The 20,504-nt window shown below is 42.9% G+C and overlaps 1 protein-coding gene across 16 annotated transcripts in view; it reads right to left on the minus strand.

Annotated features, from left to right (window-relative positions):
- The window catches only part of LOC117561490 (disabled homolog 2-interacting protein-like), a 232,662-nt gene that overhangs the window by 128,098 nt on the left and 84,060 nt on the right, over positions 1-20,504 (minus strand). For 2 of the 16 annotated variants that reach the window (XM_034238957.1, XM_034238956.1), the window contains exon 1: positions 7,587-8,233. The exons of the other annotated variants lie outside the window; for them this stretch is intronic. In XM_034238957.1, coding sequence (XP_034094848.1) covers positions 7,587-7,710 — 124 coding nt within the window. In that variant the 5' untranslated portion in view covers positions 7,711-8,233. Of the gene's footprint in view, positions 1-7,586; positions 8,234-20,504 lie in introns of those variants that run through there. 16 annotated transcript variants of the gene reach the window in all.

A 20,504-nucleotide genomic window follows, 5' to 3' on the forward strand; every position in this document is an offset into this window, starting at 1 on the left:
CAGCGTCCAGGCAGCTCCCGTTCGAGCATATGCCTTGAGTTGCACATAGCTCCAACGATCCAACACACACACACACACACACACACACACACACACACACACACACACACACACACACACACACACACACACACACACACACACACACACACACACACACACACACACACACACACACACACACACACACACACACACACACACACACACACACACACACACACACACACACACACACACACACACACACACACACACACACACACACTATTGTATGAGAGAGGTTCCAGGTTGAATTGAGGCAAATATTTGTACTGTTCAGTGTTCAGAGGTTGTTGTGTTTAATATTCATGAGAATATTTGTCATTGTTCAAATGATAATAAACATTAGCATAAAACATATTTGTCCACTCATATGATACTAAGAGTATTAAAAACTTGAAAAATATTTTTGCATAAATACATGTTTGGGAAGTTTGTGAGCCAATGACTGGATGTATAATGCTTGGATTATACTGCACAAGTTGTGTCCGAGTTTGTAAACAAATGTATATGTTGTCCCGGTGTTAAATGCTGCAATCACTACTTTCATTCATAAAACCTTTGGATTTTTCCCTAACCCTGAAGGCATGCAAGAAAAACAAAGTGTTCTTCACACATTCCCAGTAACACAGGGTAAGTAAACGATGAACAATGTGAAGCTAATGTATATATAGTTGGGGGCGGTGGTGGCGAAGTCGATAGGGACTTGGCTTGGCAACTGGCACCGTTCGCCACACTGCTCCCCGGGCGCCGTTCAAAATGGCGGAGGAGGAGGAGGAGGAGGAGGAGGAGGAGGAGGAGGAGGAGGAGGAGGAGGAGGAGGAGGAGGAGGAGGAGGAGGAGGAGGAGGAGGAGGAGGAAGTTTGTGTTTGTGCAGAGGGCGACAGAAGCAACATTCCTTCGACTGCCGGCTGAGATCCTACCAACTTCAATAACATCCAGAAGCTCCGATATGAAAAACACCCCGTGCAGGCTGAGTGTCAGATGATAACTTCACCAGACGACATATGACAGACAGCTCTCTGAGATGTTTCCCCCCAAAAATACAGGTTGCACAGAGCCAACCTGGCATGACAGGCCCACTTTATTGGCAAAGTAAAAGCTATGCGTTTCACTTCTGCTTTCAGATCGGATCTTCTGGACTGGTTTCAAAGGGAAATGGATGCATATGGTTTTGCATTATTTATTGTCTTCCTCATGTTTTTATATTGCATATTGTGGTTGTTTTCTAGCCCCTAGTATTCTAAATGTAATATCAGATGGACTGATATCAGATATTTTTGTAAAGCTCTGGGAAAGACGAGAATACCAAATGCATGTTATAGAAACACAGTTGTATTCATATTCCTACCATGACTGTGTGTATCTCAAGTGCATGAGAAGATATATGTTGCAGGCTATTTTCAGGGTGAAAGATGGCGATGATCCTCTATAGTTATACACATATTCTCCAGAAATCCTCCACTGGCTCTAGTTTGTAATCTGAGATGATATCTATGGATTAAGGGGGATTAGCCTGCACCTGTCCCCGATATTGGACTCTTTTGGGTGCTGAGAAACACTGCGTCATCTGGCCCATCTCCATTATTCACCAGGCAGAGAGGAAAGGGGGTAGACAAGGACAGCCTCACACACGGCAAGAGATGAGACTGCGATCGGAGAGTAATCCTGGGTTAAACATCGAGATGATGTGGAGAGCTCTGGCAGACTCACTTCACTGTTTGATTGCTATATCAACTTTCCCTGTCCTCTCTGTAACTCTGCTTCCCATTTTACCGTCTCAGAGGAGAATTGATTACCCTTTACTTTTCATCTGACCCGACGAAGTAGATAGGATGTACTTTTACTCCGTTTTATCTTCGTAAATTCTCCTGCCCTTTGGCCTGATTGCTAAAAATAAAAAAGACGATCAAAGACTGAGGCTGATTAGCGAAGCCTTTGTTTAACTAAAATATGACCCTAATCTCAGAGAGGATGCTGGGGCGAAAACAGATCAAAGGGCTAATCTGTTTTAGAGAAAGCAGGAAAAGTAATTCCTTCCATAAAGTTAACGTCTGAACTCGGCACTACTGAGCTCTAAATCTGTCTTGTTCTCCGCATCGTGTTAATATTTAAAGTAGCTTAACACTTTGAGATACAAGTCATTAATACAGACGTGTTTCCAGCCTTCCGGTGTTTACAATGTGACCTAGACATAGGAAATGATGAGTCATAACTGTCCTGTTCTGGCTGTGCTTCCCATCTAACAGCGTTATTTCTGTCCTCATTTCCCATCAGTATACCAATACACACAAAATCTTGCGACATCACAAACAGCCCGGCAGAAGCAAAGCTTGAGGCAGCAGCACACATCAAAAAGTGTTTCTTGATAATGACCCATTGAGAATATGATTATGTGCAATAACTGTCAGTGGCAGGCAATGCATTATTAGGTTGTTATTGAGGAGTTCAAACACTTCCTTTGAGCTGCTGGCTGTAAGTCTTTCTGTACTGTTGTGATATGTCATGTTTTCCCGCAGTTGGTACTTGTGTTTCTGCATGCTGTGTGGTGTATGTTTGGAGCTCTCACTGGAACACAGAGCTGTCAGATCATACGCCTCTGTTACTGACTTGACTTTATGTTGGATTTATTGTTCGGGACTTATAATGCTACTATCGCTGTTGGACTCCATTTGTATTATTGTTTTATATCTGTCTTTCTCTGGGTCTTTTCACAACTACAACTCTGCTCCAGTTTATCCTTCTCTTTCATTGATTTGTTATGTTAATCCTTGTTTTAGGAGTATTGAAATAGTGTTGAAGTGGACCTGTACAGGACGTGTTGTAACTCGCAGAGACCCTTGAAGTAGGTGCATCCCAGCAAGGACTAACTACTACTGTAATCTAAATGTTGGTAAATACATCAGGGGGTAAATCATAGTTTTGCTTTTGGGGTTTTCCCTTTCCTGTAGTGTTATATAGGTTTTATGGTCTGCAAGGCCAAAATCCCCCCCCTGCCTGAAACGCCTCCATTGGACTCCTTTGTTTACTTCCCTAACATAGTGGCATCACTATGTAACCCTCATGCTCATATTGGCTAGCTCTCCAACACATTGTAGGTGCTAGGCTAAGGGGCGGGACATCTCTAAGCGGTTGACAAATCACAACAGAGCAGGCCAGCTAAGCAATCAGAGCAGACTGGGCTCTGGTTTCAGACAGAGGGTGAAAAGAGGTGCTGCAGCACGAGAACAATAAAGAGCTTTTTGAACATTAAAGCATGGAGACATGTCACAGTACAGACACTACATACTAATATAGCAAGTTTGAGTCCCACAGCAGTCAGCATGTCGTTGTGTCCCTGGGCAAGACACTTCACCCAAATTGCTCCTGTGGGGATTGTCCACAGTACTTGTACACACTTCACAGTACTTGGGATTGTCACAGTAAAAGCGTCTAACAAGTAACATGTAATGTAATGTAAACCTGACAATTTGCATATTATGGCCCCTTTAATGGCAGTCAATCTGATACAACATAAAACAATACTATTGCATGCAATAACGGCACAAACAAGCCAAGTAAGATATCAGCCCAACAGGAAGCAAGAAAAAAAGAGATTAACTTTGATAAAACTATCCACTTTTACCCGGAACTATCCAGAGACCTATTTTTCCCACCACAGCGACGCTCTCTGAGGGAATAGAAATGTTTACTAGAGCCCACTTTTCTATGGAAAGTCCTTTACAATTCAAAGCAGTTTTGTGTTATCTGTCAGTGCAGATAAAAATAGAGACAGATGATGAATTCTGTTTTGAAAAATGACAGCATTTCATTCACAGGACAATTCAGAACAAAGAGTTTGATTACATCAAGCGTTTCCCAAACACGGCAGGAAAACAACTCAGAGCAGACAATGTGCTCTCTCTTTCTCTGCCTGCCATTTTCTCTTTCAGATAAACACTCATTTTCTATGTAAATGTCCCCGACCCCTGCGATAGAAGGGGAAACGGATCCGGAGCGATGTGAGGGTGAACAGAACTGATATAAGTTTTCCATTTGAAGATAATGACGCGCCGACATGCACACACATGCTGAGAAAACAATAACACATGAGCTCAGTGAACTGCCACCTCATCTGTCCCAGTGACAGTGTATACAGCAACCAGGCAGTCACTTCCTCCAGATAAACTCACACTGTGGCTGTGGTGTGAACAAAAACACCATTTCTATACTGCGCTGCCTAGCTTCTCCAATAAGACACATTTCAGCAATATCACATCATCTAGCTCCAGGAACAAAGAACCGTGTACAGTGAGAAATATTAATGTTTTCTCCTCACAAGCCTCATTTCAAAGAATTACAGCAAACATGCACAGACTCAGGGGTGGACAGTATGGATAAAAACATCTTTGATCACTATTCTATAAACACAAGTGTTGATGTTAAAGTCAATGTAATACATGACAAAACAATTATGTTTTATTTCCTGAAATAAAAGCAGAACTGCCCAATTTGCAACATTGGGTGTTTAATTAAAGTGCATGTGCATGACAAACATCTACAACTTCCACTGAATGCAGAAACAAAATAAGAAACACAAATCGCAAATCATGAAGTTTGCATATGTAACTACTACATTACTACTTTACAGGGTATCTGCAGGAATCCTGAAGTCAAATGTAAAACCTTTCAAGACCTTTTTTAAGACCCTTTCCATACATTTTAAGACCTCATCGCCACTTGGGGTTTTAACCGGTTACATTGGCGACACTTCACCTCACATTGACTATATACAGTATTGATTGTCCTTCCTCCTTATCCTCCAACCATTTGGACGCAGACTTGCATTTCCCCATAACGATGTTGTTTAACAACCGGCGTAAACGGACCTCCGCGCTATCAAGCCGTGAGCGTGCGATGTCCTGTTCAGATGACGTCCAATCCAACGGGATGCCATCAATAAACTACACAGAATCACACTACACACCTACGCCATGATTACATTCAGGCAGACTGTGGAATACAACCTCTCTGGACAATTTATATACTTATTGAAAACAAGCTACAACATGTGATACCTTGGAAAACGCCGTTTAATACTTTTTAATAGCCTTAATCTTCGCTAAATTGATTTATCAACTTTTAATACTTTTTAAGACCCCGCGGACACCCTGTACTTTAGCTTTGTTTTAATCTCTACTTACTCGTAAAATAACTGTCTCCTTACTTAATAATTGCTCCATTAAGCCCATGTTAACTAGCTAGTTGCTAACTTTGCCTGTTTGTTGCTGGTGGCATATGCCATGAGAGCTCTAAGACTCAATCAAAACAAGTTAAGTTGTCGGATTGAAATAACCCAAAAACAAACACAAGTTTAAAGATGCTCATAAAGCGATGTAGAGCTAGGGAACTACACATTTGGTTTGATAACTCAATGCGAGTTCATAACAACAAGCAATTCCTCCCAGAAAGAAGACAGAAATATTGATTATATCTGCTTTAAGAGAGCGAAAGTATATATTTTCCATAGAAGACATTAATACTGCCACGATGCAGCAGCTCCAACATTCTCTGCAGCTTCAATAATCAATATTGATTCAATTATAGTCATTCCTGTAAATTCAGGAAATGTGGTCAAATGACCACCTGATGATTCTGCAAACTGACCCACATACAAGTCTCTTGAACACACTGAAGCACGACGACACATTCTTTCAAGTTTTGGACTTAGAAAGGAAAACCACAACTTCTTTAAACTATTTGAAGTGCAGAAATCAAAGCATGCTGTGTATTGCGCTTGAGAGGGGTCTTTCTTTCGCTTCATCTGGAAACAACTCTCCTCTCTACGTGTCACTGCGTTAATGTGTGTACTGTGTAAAAGTTTTTGTGAGGGGAGCTTGCACTTAGCTACAAAGATCAAGGCAGAGTGTGTTGGTGTGTGTCTTTGTACATACGCTCAAATGCATGTGTGTGTTTTTTTGGAGGACTGAATGACACAGAAGGGAGACTTCAAAGCAGCTCTTTCATCAGACAAAGAAGAGAAGTAAAGACAAAGCAGGCACCTGCACACTTTGTTTGTCTCTCTCATGACCATGACTGTCTTTGTCTGTCTGACTATAGAGGACGAACTAGCCTTACATAATACGGGTTATCTTAACTAAATAAAGGCGGTGTAGAGTTTCAGTGAAAATGAGCCTCATGTTTGCCAGCCTGAGCTTTTTGTCTCCAGGTTGTTGCATCACGATCCACAGCAACAGATGGGCAACACTGCCACTTCTGAATATCTTTGTTGGCAAGTTAAGGCAGTTCATTTGGAGGGAAAAAAAGTCAATAGGCTGATGATTTCAGAGAAACTTATTTTCTAACAATCCAAGAAACTTGAGCTAAGCCTTAGGGGCAGACTCATCACTATAACCTTGCCGTTCAAAAAGCGCCTCCAGCAGTGAGCAGGGAGCACTGGGAGGCAGCAGCCGAGAGAAGAAGAGAAGCGCTGGAGGACATGGGCTCACAGAAAAAGGAGAAGTTATTCAGTACAGAAAATAAAATAATAGAGAAGCTCCGATTCATCACCCGCTGACTGGAATTGGTCATCAGCCTCATGTAGTTTGTGTATACATATAATAAAATACAAACAACCACACACTGATGTCATTAACTACGGAATTAATAGACGGTTGTAGACAAACAATACAAAGTTGACTGTATTAAAGGCCTACATACACAGCATAGGAGAACTGTCTTAGTAATGTAAATAATTGATTTGAAACCATTTCCCATTGGACAAAGAGCAGACTGAATCATCAAACACTTGATCTACCCTATGGTAGTTTATAAAACCATTTACACATCGTGTTCATAATCAATAAACATACTATGTAGTTATTTATCCAAAAAAGGTATAGAATCATCTGTTGATCCTTGTTCTTAGAAAGGAAGAACATCAGGAGAGGGTAAGATCAGGGGGTAAATAGCAGGTCAGACATGTACAAGTTTGCCAAGTTGCAATTGTTGCATTTCTACTCACTTATGCCCCCAAAACCCTTTCTTTTTTGTTGGTAACTTTAAACAGAAATACTCTTAAAAGGTTGGAACTGTGCAAGTTGTCATCGAGCTGTGAGCTGTCAAGTGTTGATGGTGCAATTTGAGAGTAGCATCACCTCGTGAAAAGTGACGCCAAACTGTCCTCCCCCTCTGTTTCTCATGACACACACGAGCACACATCTGCAGTAGTGTCACCATGGGTTCTAAACATAATGTTGCTATGTATTGCTTGTATTAACAAGAAAGGGGAACTTCCTTTCCTCATGTAGCTCATACAGAATGTAGCCTGCATGTCCAAGAAAAATACTTTATACTATCAGAAATATGCACTTGCTAATGAGAATCAGAAATACAGACACTGTCAACATGAGTAACTGAGCTACAATATGTTTCTTCTGAACTTTAACAGCTACAGCTCCAGTGTTTTGTAGGTACAAAGTTAAAAGCTGTGACTCTTGAAGTATACACAAAGCTGACACTGCTGCATGGTGAACTTGTTTAAGCAGTAGTAGTATTATTATTACCCCTGCTGGTAGACGGCCTGGTGCGACTGCGGGACCGGCTTCGCTGACGCTGCAGTCGAGACTTGCCCAGGAATCTGTAGTAGTACGAGGGTCTCCCAGATCCCTTTCTCGTGACCCCTGCCATGGTGCTAGTTCCCTCTGAAGCCCACCAACAACCAGGTATCTCTGCAGCACTGAAAACACGTCCTCTTGAATCTGGTTTCAGTGCAGATAAACTCCAGGCAACATTCTCATGAACTCTATGTATTGCAAACTTCACTCAGAGTCCTCCAGCACACTTTAAGTTGAAGTATGTGTGTTGTGATCAAATCCAATCCATTGTGAAAGCGTTTCCCATTGGAGAAAGAGATTATTGAACCATCAGACATGCACCTCTGCTCAACACTCGTGTCCTGTCTTACGGTCCTGTCCCACAAGCTTAGATCTAAGCTCCACCTTTGAACACTCCCCCTCAAAGTTTCCCACAGCTAGATCCCAGAGGCATGATGTCCGGAGTACTGTGTATCCTGAATGACAGGAATGCTGTTCCTGTTCCCAGAGGCAGTGTAAAGTAAATATTATAGAGGCAGAAAGTCAGTGCGTCTGTTTCAAGGAGCTTCTTGTAAAACTGTTTCATACATGCATCTAAAACTCCTGTGTCTCTGTGTGAGTGTGTAACAGACAGAGAGAGGGCTTTGTGTTTGAGAACAACAGGAGGAAAAGTTTGGGCTGTATAGAAAACATGCATAGATAAGGGATTCAGTGGAATGGAGTTAAAGAGACAGCTATCAGATTACAGCATGTTTTCCTCCCCTCCATTAACCTGAGTAATCCGTTACGGACACACTGATAAGATCTGGTGCAGTAAACAAGTGTGACATAAAAAGAAAGCCCAGCACTGAGAGGGACTCCTCATCCAGTGTTAGTCTCAGGCAGGTTCCTGGTTTTACAGCATCACCCACTTAATTTGCCTCCCAAGGCAAGAAAGGCCTGGCAGGGAGGGGCGGCCTATCAGAAGCAGATGTAAATAGGCTGTTAAACCAAGTCTAACAGCCAATCAGAGCACACCCTACAGGAAAGGGTCAGGCAGATGGACCATAGTCCACATAATGACAGACATGGACAATTGCAAGTAAGTGTGTGTGTGTGTGTGTGTGTGTGTGTGTGTGTGTGTGTGTGTGTGTGTGTGTGTGTGTGTGTGTGTGTGTGTGTGTGTGTGTGTGTGTGTGTGTGTGTGTGTGTGTGTGTGTGTGTGTGTGTGTGAGCTGTAGTATGGTCAGCATTTTCACATGTTGATTTTGACCTTAAGAAATCATGACGCATGAAAACACACTGCAATCTAATTATAAGGAGGTCCTCTGCAGTGGTGGACAGTTACTCATTTTAGCTTAGTTTACTTGAAATATTAGGTTCACACTAATAAAAAAGTATGATTAACAAATAATTATTCACGTTTTCTAAAAAGGTTATGATAAAACTGTGAGATTCCAAAGCTAGCGAGTCAAAAATATGGTTGAAACTTTCACAAGTGACAACGATTGTTTTAAATTCCTATCCAAGTCCCAAGTCTTGCTTTTCTGACTGATACCAATACTTCCATGTCCTACCAAGAACCCTTCAGCACCAGAAACCTAATGTCTACACCCTATAGCCAACTGCTGGTACCATTATGTTTGTACTTCATAAAGATATCTGAACAAATAAGGTTGATAAAGTCTATCTATATCAGGGGTGTCAAACTCAATTTAATCGCGGGCCACATCAGCATTATGGCTGCACTCAAAGGGCCGGTTGTAACTTATATATAAATATATATATAAAATAATGTATTATATAACAATATTGCCTCTGCATTGGATTATTATTGGATAGGATAATAACTTCATAATTAGCTACGTCTGAAAGCAGAAGTCAAGGGCAAATCATTGCAAGTCTCTTCAGTGAGAATGTCACAAAATGATTAAAAAAGAAAAGCTGGAAAAAAAAATCAAAAAACAGAAGTGACATTTAAAAAAAAAAAGTCTAATTTGAGATGCATTGAGGGACATACAGTATAGTTTATGGGCAACGTGCTTAATTAAATCATCATGTAACTATATAATAAACATATTATATTCTTTGCAAGCTCTTGTGGGACCACAGAAAATGAAGTCACGGGCCGGATTTGGCCCCCGGGCCTTGAGTTTGACATCCCTGATCTATATCATCAATCAATCAATCAATCAATGTTTATTTATATAGCCCAATATCACAAATGTTACATTTGTCTCAGTGGTCTTTACAGTTTGTACAGAATATCAGTATGACAATACGACACCCTCTGTCCTTAGACCCTCACATCGTACAAGGAAACACTTCCGAAGAAAACCCACAGTTTAAAGGGAACATGGGAGAAACCTCAGGGAGAGCAACAGAGGAGGGATCCCTCTCCCAGGACGGACAGATGTGCAATCAGGGGCGGACTGGCCATTGGGAATACCGGGAGTTTCCCCGGTGGGCCGGTGCTGTGTGTGGGCACAGGGGGATGTCCGGTGCCTTGCTCAAGGGCACCACGGCAGGGCAGGAGGTGAACTGGGACCTCTCCAAGTAGAAGTCCACACTCCAAATGTAGGACTGGTCTGGGACTTGAACCGGCGACCCTACGGCTCACAGTCCAAGCCCTGACTGACTGCCATAGATTTAGTCCCTAATTTTGCTCTCAAAGTGCACCAGATTGATGCATTTAACTTCAACATTTAAAAACAAATCTTCCCGGGGGAGCTTGCCCCCGGACCTCCCTAGAGGGGGTGAGGTCCACCACCTGCCCACACCCCCTGTTAAATTGTCTCACCCACATTGAGGATGCTTCTTACGCCCATGTTTTATTCCATGCGTCAAGTCAGGCAAATTGGGTCCAAATGTTATTGCATCAATGATCTGTTAACATTAAAATCACTAAATATATGCTGTAACTATTTTGCTCTAGGCAACTCAAGGGCTCAGGTAATGTGATTACTATATGAATAATGGTCCAAAATAACATCAAATGCATAGGGTTTTTTGTTAAAGGTGACATGTCATGCTTTTCCGGTTAGTACCCGTCCTCTTGTGTGTTATGAAGGTTTGTATACATGTAAACGGTGTGCAGAGTCAAAACCCTCAAAGTACACCATGTAGGGAGTAAGGATGCGTTCACACCTGCCTTGTATAGTCCGGTTGAATCGAACCCTGGTGCGTTTATCCGCTTGATGCGGTTCATTTGGGTCGGTGTGAACACAGTCCGAGACCTCTGAAGTGAACTAAACAACCGGACTCTGGTCCGCTAAAATAGGTGGTCTCGGAGCGCTTGCTTGCTAACTCTGGAGCGGTTCATTGCTGGTGTTTAACGCAGTCCGCACCAAAACATAGGAAGCGTAGTATTTACGTGTCACAAGAACGCTAATATCTTCAAAAATCTTTAGCGAAAGAGTCTTTCAAGACATCCGCGGTTGTTTAGTTAAAGAGTGAAGCAGAATGAAGTGTTGAACAGTGTCGTGTAAAGTAAAAATGCTCTGTCAACTACATAAAAGTAAGAACACCTGTCGTCTGTGAAACGCCCCTCCTTACTGCAGAACGTCTCATTATATGTGTTATAATGTTTTTTAACGGACGTTGTCTGATTATATAATCATATGCGCGGGCCGCTAGTGTCTGTTGATCTCCAGATTAACAGCAGCATGAGAATAACCTGCCGAAAGTGCCGATGCTCCATGGCGGAGGCTCCGGTAGACATTGCCGGGATTCACGTTTTTACCCCCTTAATGTCTGACCAATGGTTGAACAGCATTTCCGTGCACATGACTTGTGTTTAAAGTTTATAGTCCGTTTGAGTTTTGCCCGTGTGAACGCAAACCGAACCTTGTGAAAAATGAAACAATGTAACAAACTGTCGTCTGGTGCGCACCAGAAAACGGACTATTAGGTGTGAATGCACCCTAAAACTCTAACACAGAAAATACCTCCCCAAAACGCCTCGTTGGAGATACGTCACTGTCCATTTGATTCTTCCGGGGACATCATGATGTCATGTCGTCCCCGGAACGAAATGGACCAATCCGCGGAGCCGTTACGTTAAGCCCCCGCTGATTGGTCCAAATTGACCAATCCACGGACTTCCTCACACACTCAGTGCAGGCAGCTCTGCTGATCTCTCCTCCCTGGCTGCAGGCTGATAACAGAGTTGGGATCGCGGTGAAATTCTCTCTGCAGACCCGTTCTCTCTGCAGACCCGTTCTCTCTGCAGACCCGTTCTCTCTGCAGACCCGTTCTCACTGCAGACCCATTCTCTCTGCAGACCCATTCTCTCTGCAGACCCATTCTCTCTGCAGACCCGTTCTCTCTACAGACCCATTCTCTCTGCAGACCCATTCTCACTGCAGACCCATTCTCTCTGCAGACCCATTCTCTCAGCAGACCCATTCCTCTCTGCAGACCCGTTCTCTCTGCAGACCCGTTCTCTCTGCAGACCCATTCTCTCTGCAGACCCATTCTCTCTGCAGACCCATTCTCTCTGCAGACCCATTCTCTCTGCAGACCCATTCTCTCTGCAGACCCATTCTCTCTGCAGACCCGTTCTCTCTGCAGACCCGTTCTCTCTGCAGACCCATTCTCTCTGCAGACCCATTCTCTCTGCAGACCCATTCTCTCACAGACCCATTCTCTCTGCAGACCCATTCTCTCTGCAGACCCATTCTCTCTGCAGACCCATTCTCTCTGCAGACCCATTCTCTCTGCAGACCCATTCTCTCTGCAGACCCATTCTCTCTGCAGACCCATTCTCTCTGCAGACCCATTCTCTCTGCAGACCCATTCTCTCTGCAGACCCATTCTCTCTGCAGACCCATTCTCCTGCAGACCCATTCTCTCTGCAGACCCATTCTCTCTGCAGACCCATTCTCTCTGCAGACCCATTCTCTCTGCAGACCCGTTCTCTCTGCAGACCCATTCTCTCTGCAGACCCATTCTCTCTGCAGACCCATTCTCTCGCAGACCCATTCTCTCTGCAGACCCGTTCTCTCTGCAGACCCATTCTCTCTGCAGACCCATTCTCTCTGCAGACCCATTCTCTCTGCAGACCCGTTCTCTCTGCAGACCCATTCTCTCTGCAGACCCGTTCTCTCTGCAGACCCGTTCTCTCTGCAGACCCATTCTCTCTGCAGACCCATTCTCTCTGCAGACCCTCTCTCTGCAGACCCTTCTCTCTGCAGACCCATTCTCTCTGCAGACCCATTCTCTCTGCAGACCCATTCTCTCTGCAGACCCATTCTCTCTGCAGACCCATTCTCTCTGCAGACCCGTTCTCTCTGCAGACCCGTTCTCCTCAATGCAAGACCCGTTCTCTCTGCAGACCATTCTCTCTGCAGACCCATTCTCTCAGCAGACCCGTTTCTCTCTGCAGACCCGTTCTCTCCTGCAGACTCGAGACCCGTTCTGCAGCCCGTTCTCTCTGCAGACCCATTCTCTCAGCAGACCCATTCTCTCTGCAGACCCATTCTCTCTGCAGACCCATTCTCTCTGCAGACCCGTTCTCTCTGCAGACCCATTCTCTCTGCAGACCCATTCTCTCTGCAGACCCATTCTCTCTGCAGACCCATTCTCACAGCGTTTATCAACCTTTTTCTTACTCAATATCAAGCCACACTTATTGTTTTTACTTCGGCTGTGACTTTGTGTGTGCTCAGGGTGAGTTTGGCTGTGTTTCGCTGTGTATCGCTAAACAAGGAAATCACACCTCCACGGAGCTCAGCGCGATTCACAACGTCCCGACTGGTCCCGACCAATCGGAGCACACTGGGCTCACAGGGAGGGGGGGGGGGGGGGGCAAGAGCTGCAACGAGCCGTTTAGTGGAGAGAGTGAATACACGTAGTTTACAGAGATGCTGTATGCGAAACCAATGTGAGTTTGGAAAATTGCACAGTATAAATCTATTCTAGTAGACCTCAACAATGGAATTATGATCAGTGGAAATGGCCATGACATGTGACCTTTAAGTAACATACTTTCGTCGCCGGCCGGCCGATACATGCCGCGCATTAAGTGGGCCTGTCTGTCAATTAATCCCCGGGCCACTTTTTCCCCCCAGTCCGCCCCTGCGTGCAATAGATGCCGTGTGTAAATTGAAAAGATAATACATTTGCAACATAGGTAGTCCAAATGTTTGGAAATGCATGAAGAAGATGATATGTGGTTTAAAGCTCTGTAAAACGTTATAAAGGGGTAGATATGAAAGAGCATTTCAGACAAAGACTCAACATGTTCGAGGCTAAAGGCTCAGAACAGAACATAGTACGTCTGACATTTGAGAAGTAATGAAATAAAATTGTCCACAAAGTCACCTTTGAATTTATAAATGCTGATATATGAATAAAAGCATACAAAACAAGTCCTTCACCTACATCCCCAAGATAAATGAATTGAATTCTTATTATCTTCCTCTGCATCACCTTTTCTTATGGCTGCTCAATTGTTCACTGTGATAGCACTGTAGCTAGTGAGAGCCATGGGAACCATAATGCTACACACAGTATGAAGTTTTTGTCATTTCCTCAGCCCATCAACTCACAATGACAGAATGCAGCAGTGTGTGTGTTTCTCTACGTGTCTAACATAGGCTTCACTGTTCCCCCCGTCCCACAGAGAGTCTTTTGGTGGACCATTAGTAGCTAGACATCCTTGAGAATGAGTCAGACGTGTGCCAGGTAGCAGAGGGAGTTTAAAGGCCTGCAGGCTTCACACTGCTGCCGCGGGGCTCATGAAACACCCCGAAGACACTGTTAACATGTTCTCTCAGTCTCACGGAGAAACCAGTGTCAAAGTATGTCTACGTTTTAAGGTTTAGTCTCTAATGACACATAAATATTAATAAAGTAGGGTCACAGCTACTTGGCTGGTGTGAGGTCTCCCTTAAAGCTGAATGATTTGTCTTGCATGCATAATGGTCATGCTGGGAATAGCTACCTAGAATGAGTTGTTGTTAGTAAGGACAGGAGCCTATAGAAAGGCATATCAGGGACAAACTAAGGTAAACCACAGGCTTTTGTTTTTAGGTAAACTACAGCTCTGAACATAAACAACCATCATCAATGATTCCCAAAATGGGTCTGTCAGGTCAAATAATGGCTGAATTAGGAGAAACCAAATCATCTTAAAAAGAAAAATAAGATAAGAAGGATGTGACGAAGGTAACTTCGTCACTGTGGACTGACGGCTTCGGGCCTTGTAACATTGCACATGTGGTTTGGTTTGGGGGTGTTCCCCAAACCCGTTTTGTCTGTTGCTCCTGATTGTATTCACATGGTGCCCTGTGTTGTCTCCTCCCCCCCCACCTGTGTCTAATTGCTGATTAGTGTGTGGGTATTTAGGCTCTGTTTCCCTGTCTGTGTGGGTGGTAGTGTGTGTGAGATCCTGGTGACTGTGCTCACGTGAACAGCAGATTGAGGCTGTGTCATATGTTTGTGAGTAATAAATGACCACACCGGGTTGTATTTTGGACGTTCTGCCTCTGCCTCCTTGCTTGGTCGGGCCGCTCAACGGTCAGCTTCACAAAGGAACACATTGTCCTATCTTAATGTTGAAAATAACAAGTGTAGTTTCAATTGCTAGGCTTCTGGTATTACTGCTCACAGCTTTCTCAATTACTGCTCATCCAAACATGTTCATACTCAACATTGCACAACCCCATTTTGAGGGATGGAAAGTAGCTCAAAGCTAAATCCGGCATATTTACACTTGGCACATTTCATGTTTTAAGTGTTCATTAATGTGCAATGTCCCTGCCAAATAAACAAATAAATGAAGCTACAAATAAGATTTGGATCTAATTCAAGGAGCTAATATCCACCATTAATACGTGTTTAACTGCCGTCATTAAATGACTGTTGTTAGCAAATAACTGATTTATTTTTGTGATAATCTAAGAACAAAACCAACTATCAACTACGAGTATTTTCTTTACTACTAAAGAAAGAAGATATTGTATCCTCTGTGCTTTTATTGAACCGAGCCACAGTGTAGCATTAGCACATCTGCAACAGCTCCTTCATTTCCATGAACCCAGGGGCATTTCAGTTAGTTTTAAGTCGATCCCAAAAACAGCTGCTATTACCATGTATTCCTCATCATTAATTAATCATTGAGTACCAATGTCTGTTAACCCACGGCTGACAAAAGTCCCCATCAAATGCACCTTTTATAAAAAGCCTTTTTGTTGACGATGACAATAATATGGACTATCAGCAGACTTCTCCTTAGCGTCTAACATTGTGCTGTTAATCTCTACCTGAATAGGGTGTCATAAATATATTGTGCTTTTACAATTTTCTTTCCACACTTTGATGGCATCACTTCAAAACCAAGGCATTTCCACCAGGTATTTAATAGCCCACTTTCCAGGCTGTCAGTATTCTGAATTGTTAATTCATATTGGCAGAGTGGAAATAGTTTGGAAGTCTTAAAGGCTATGGAAACACATTAATGACTTGAAAACAAATGCATCAAGATGAATGCATTCTGTTATGATCAGCAGTAGCCATTAAGTGTGCTGAGTACAGGATAATCGATCAGAAGCCAAATATTTGAGAGTGGTGTTTGGAAGTAAACTAATGTGCAGCTACAACCTGAGGGATGACATTACTTCCTGTTCCTCTGCATGAATAAAACATCCAGGACTCAACCAACGAGGCCTTATGTTAAGATGTACTGCAGCATACAGTGATAAATGAATCGGGTACTCAAGAACAATACAATCTTTTACAAACTGGAGGAAAGAATATGTTTGACGTCGCTTGTTGAGACCAGAAAGGAACATGGAATATGTGAACAGAACTTCCTGTTTCATCAGGAAACACAGGTAAGAGTAAAAATGTCTTACCTATTGGAGAGCCAATGGAGGGATGAGTCGAATACATGTGGAAGCAAACAAAAAGAAGAAAAGGTGCAAGTTAGACCAACTGGTGCATTATAAAACAAGTATACATTTGATCATTTATGTATATAGGACTTTCCAGTCTTTGCGACCCCGCATACAGAGACAGAGGCTGCAGTACAAGCTTCCACTCAGGGAGACACACGAGGATCAATGCCATCAGGAGCAGGCAAGGACAATCGACATGCAGGAGCTGGGAATCGAACCAACAACCTTTCGATTGGAGGACGAACGCTCTACCTGAGCCACAACTGTCACATAAAGCATTTACCCCACTTCTATAGTTAGGTATCCAAACTACTATTTACCTAATCCTAATACTAACCAGGTATTTATTTTTCACAAGAGTTTGCGCAGGCACACTCAAGTTGTTGGAGATTTATCAGAAAATACACAAAAAGTCAAAATAACTTTTCTGAAGATGTCAACAAAGCACAGCGACAACCATTAAAGACATAATGAAATGGTGACAGATATAACAGCTTGATTTAAAAAGTATGTGAATGGAAAAGTCCCAACACCAAGAAAGTTACTTAACCTTTCAGGCTTTAAAACGTTACTTAGAAATGCTCGTGTCCAGCAGATGGAAAAATTACTTATTTCAATTTGAGAGAAAACAAAAAGACAAGGAGATGCACTGATCCTCAATGTAGCTCACTCTCTTGTCTCACAATGGAGATATGTTTTCACACAGAATGTGGCACATATCGGCTATTACATCTCAAATATAGCCAGCCATTAGAGCAAAAGGCCTCAGAGGGATTCACAGGGATTAGACACCTGTGAAATAACAGAGCAGGCAGACTGTGATTAGAAAACATAAAGACTGGAGGATTGAGAGTCTGTACGTCTGGAAGTGACACAACATATTGGTATGGATTGCGAGCATGTGGATAAGACGAGATTGATAGCTACTGCTGCTGCTGGAATATCCTTGGGCGGACACAAGTTTACCCTCTAAAACACAACTTGACTTTATTATATGCAATAAAGTCAGTGCTGCTTTGATGTAAACAACAACAAACTATTATAGACGCGAGACAGAGGAGAGAGACTTTTTATTTCCCTCTCCGTCTTTGCTATCCTGAAGCAGCAGAGTTGAAATAATGGTGCTTCTGAAAGATAAAGAGGACTTTTTAGAATTCCCTCATCAACATAGAAGGAAACACCTGTCATTAACTATGTATTGATTATCAAAATATTTACCAAAGTGTGTCCTATCATTTGACTTATTGATTAATCTGCTGTTTCAGCTCCAGATATAAAGAGTGCAAACTATTCATAATGCATCCGAGTCATTTTCCTCCAACACAAGAACATACTTTACTTCACATTTATATGTAAAGTTCCATATAGACCACATGTGTCAAACTCAAGGCCCGGGGGCCAAATCAGGCCCTTGGTGGATTTAATTTCGGCCCGCAGGATAATTTGTAATTACTATTAGATCTGGCCCGCCGGTATATTGCACGCACACCTTCACTCAATCCTGAGGATTTCCTCAGCTCAGAGCCTGACCCCAAACATTGATGAACCAAGATGAGATGCCAAGTATCTGGCTTGGACTAGCATCACAGAGCAGCACACTGAGTTTACATGGATGTTTCCTTTTGCACTTTTTCTCTCACAACAACAGGGCATGTCTGTTTTTTTCTTTGAGGGAAATAGTTTTTTTGAAGCTGTTGTTGGCCTGTGGAAAAATGTAATCATAAGAAATGACTCTGGAAAAGCTGCAGATAGAGCCATAAGAAATTAATACAACTGATTATTTAATTTGTAATCTTGTTTTCATAGGCAATAATTGAAGCTTTGTTAGTTCCAGGTTTAATATGTGGAATAAGTTCATTTCAATAAGTTCTGCAATAAACATTGAACCAGTCCGGACCTCGACTAGTACCAATTTTTCATTTTGGCCCACTGTGTATTTGAGTTTGACACCCCTGATATAGATTCAGAATGAGCCAAATACACATCAAAACTGTATCACTACTGACCCCTCCTGGAGAGCATGGCAGTGTGCAGCTGATAATAACCACTCTGTTACAGAATGACACGTCAAACTGTCCTGAAGTTTCTAGATGGTTTTGACAGATGTAGACGCATAAGGTGTCTGTGGAACCGGACCAGGAATGACTGAAACACGTTGAACCACAAAACAAACTTATAAAATCTAAATGACTCCAGCTGCACGGCTCGCATTCAGTTTCCTTGTTGTGGTTGGCTTTGATTGTACAGCATAGTAAGTCATGCAGAACACAGATAGAGGTAATCACATGGTTCTAAAGCAGAAACATTATTTAGGTCCATTTTGGTATATTGTGTTGGCTAACTGCCAACTCCCACACATCATCTTGCTATCCAATCAACTCCTGATCTGAATGTATCCGCAAACATATGGCGGAGAAAGGACAAACAGATGGACAGAGAAATCATCCACCCTTTTCTCATAATATATATTAGACGGGCTTGTCTGTTCTGGAAGAAAATAAAGGTTTTCATCAAAAAGGAAATTAAGTGTCTGGGTGGATTGAAGGGATGTCCACATGGAGCCAATCTAAAATATCTGGCTATCTGAAGGGACATTTAACAAATATGAAGATATACAGAATCTGAAACATCACCTAGTGAGACATCATTAATGAATTTCTGTCTGAAGTTAAAGTTGGAGCACACTAACTTAAAATCCCTGCTGCTAAAGTGACAGACTGGTGCCATCTATCCAGGCAGGCTTTGCTTCCTCTTTTGTTCATGCTGCCCACTCCCTCCTGGCCCCAGAGTAAAGGCCAACGTGCAGAATGTACCATCCCAAGCAGGACTCATTATAAACAGACTAGCGACAGACAGAGAACAGAGGAGTCTGTGTGACTCTGTTGGACACGGACAAACACACAGGCAGGGGAGAGGAGGGGGAGGAGGAGGAGGAGGAGGAGGAGGAGGAGGAGGAGGAGGAGGAGGAGGAGGAGGAGGAGGAGGAGGAGGAGGAGGAGGAGGAGGAGGAGGAGGAGGAGGAGGAGGAGGAGGAGAACTCTCTTTTTCACTGATGATTAAAAGGAATAAAGAGCACAACTACGTGAGAGATGGAGAAGCAGATGAGAGGTCTCACTAATGAAGCAAACACTTGAGAGATGAGCGCGGACAGACCTCTGGCCATTGACTAATTTAATATAAATGTGCCCCAATGGCAGACTGTGGGTGTTTCTCAATGTCGAGTGCGCTTGCTTGGTAGCACATGTCTTCCGAGTCACTTGCTTCAGAAGCGAGGCAAGAATACTTCCTGGCATTCGGAAAACGAAGAGTGGAACAGGTGAGCAAGGGTGCAGGTGTGCGTCATATGAGAGGCCCTGTCTTACGTTTTCCGCCACAGATTTGGGGAAATTGGTCCGTGCGCAAAGTATTGTGGGGATTTTAAGACCGCAGAGTCTACACATGTGCAGCCTCGAAATTTCTCGCTACGAAGTACGCCGGGCTCGGTAGAATTCCAAGTATGCTGGACATTGGAACAGTCTTTCGGCGGCACTCGATGGCGTAGTATGCTTTAAATAGTGGCTCTGGAGCAGCTTTACTCGACATTGAGAAACACCCAGTCACACATTCATGCAGCATCAGGCTCACTCTCAAACTATTCACAAGTCATTTAGGCAAGGCAAGGCAAGTTTATTTATATAGCACCTTTCAACACAAGGCAATTCAATGTGCTTTACAAAAAATGAAAGACATTGAGAAAATGGCATCTAAAATCAGTCATTAAAAAGAAAAGCTAATGAAATAAACATTAAAAGAAAAAATACATGGATAAAAGTTACAGTGCAGTCTAAGGTATGAATTGTTCAATTAAAAGCAGCGACAAAAAGAAAAGTCTTCAGCCTGGATTTAAAAGTAGTAAGAGTTGCAGCCGACCTGCAGGTTTCTGGGAGTTTGTTCCAGATATTTGGAGCATAATAACTGAACGCTGCTTTACCATGTTTAGTTCTGACTCTGGGGACAGAAAGCTGACCAG

The sequence above is a fragment of the Gymnodraco acuticeps genome, unplaced genomic scaffold, assembly GCF_902827175.1.
Source record: "Gymnodraco acuticeps unplaced genomic scaffold, fGymAcu1.1, whole genome shotgun sequence".
NCBI lineage: Eukaryota > Metazoa > Chordata > Actinopteri > Perciformes > Bathydraconidae > Gymnodraco > Gymnodraco acuticeps.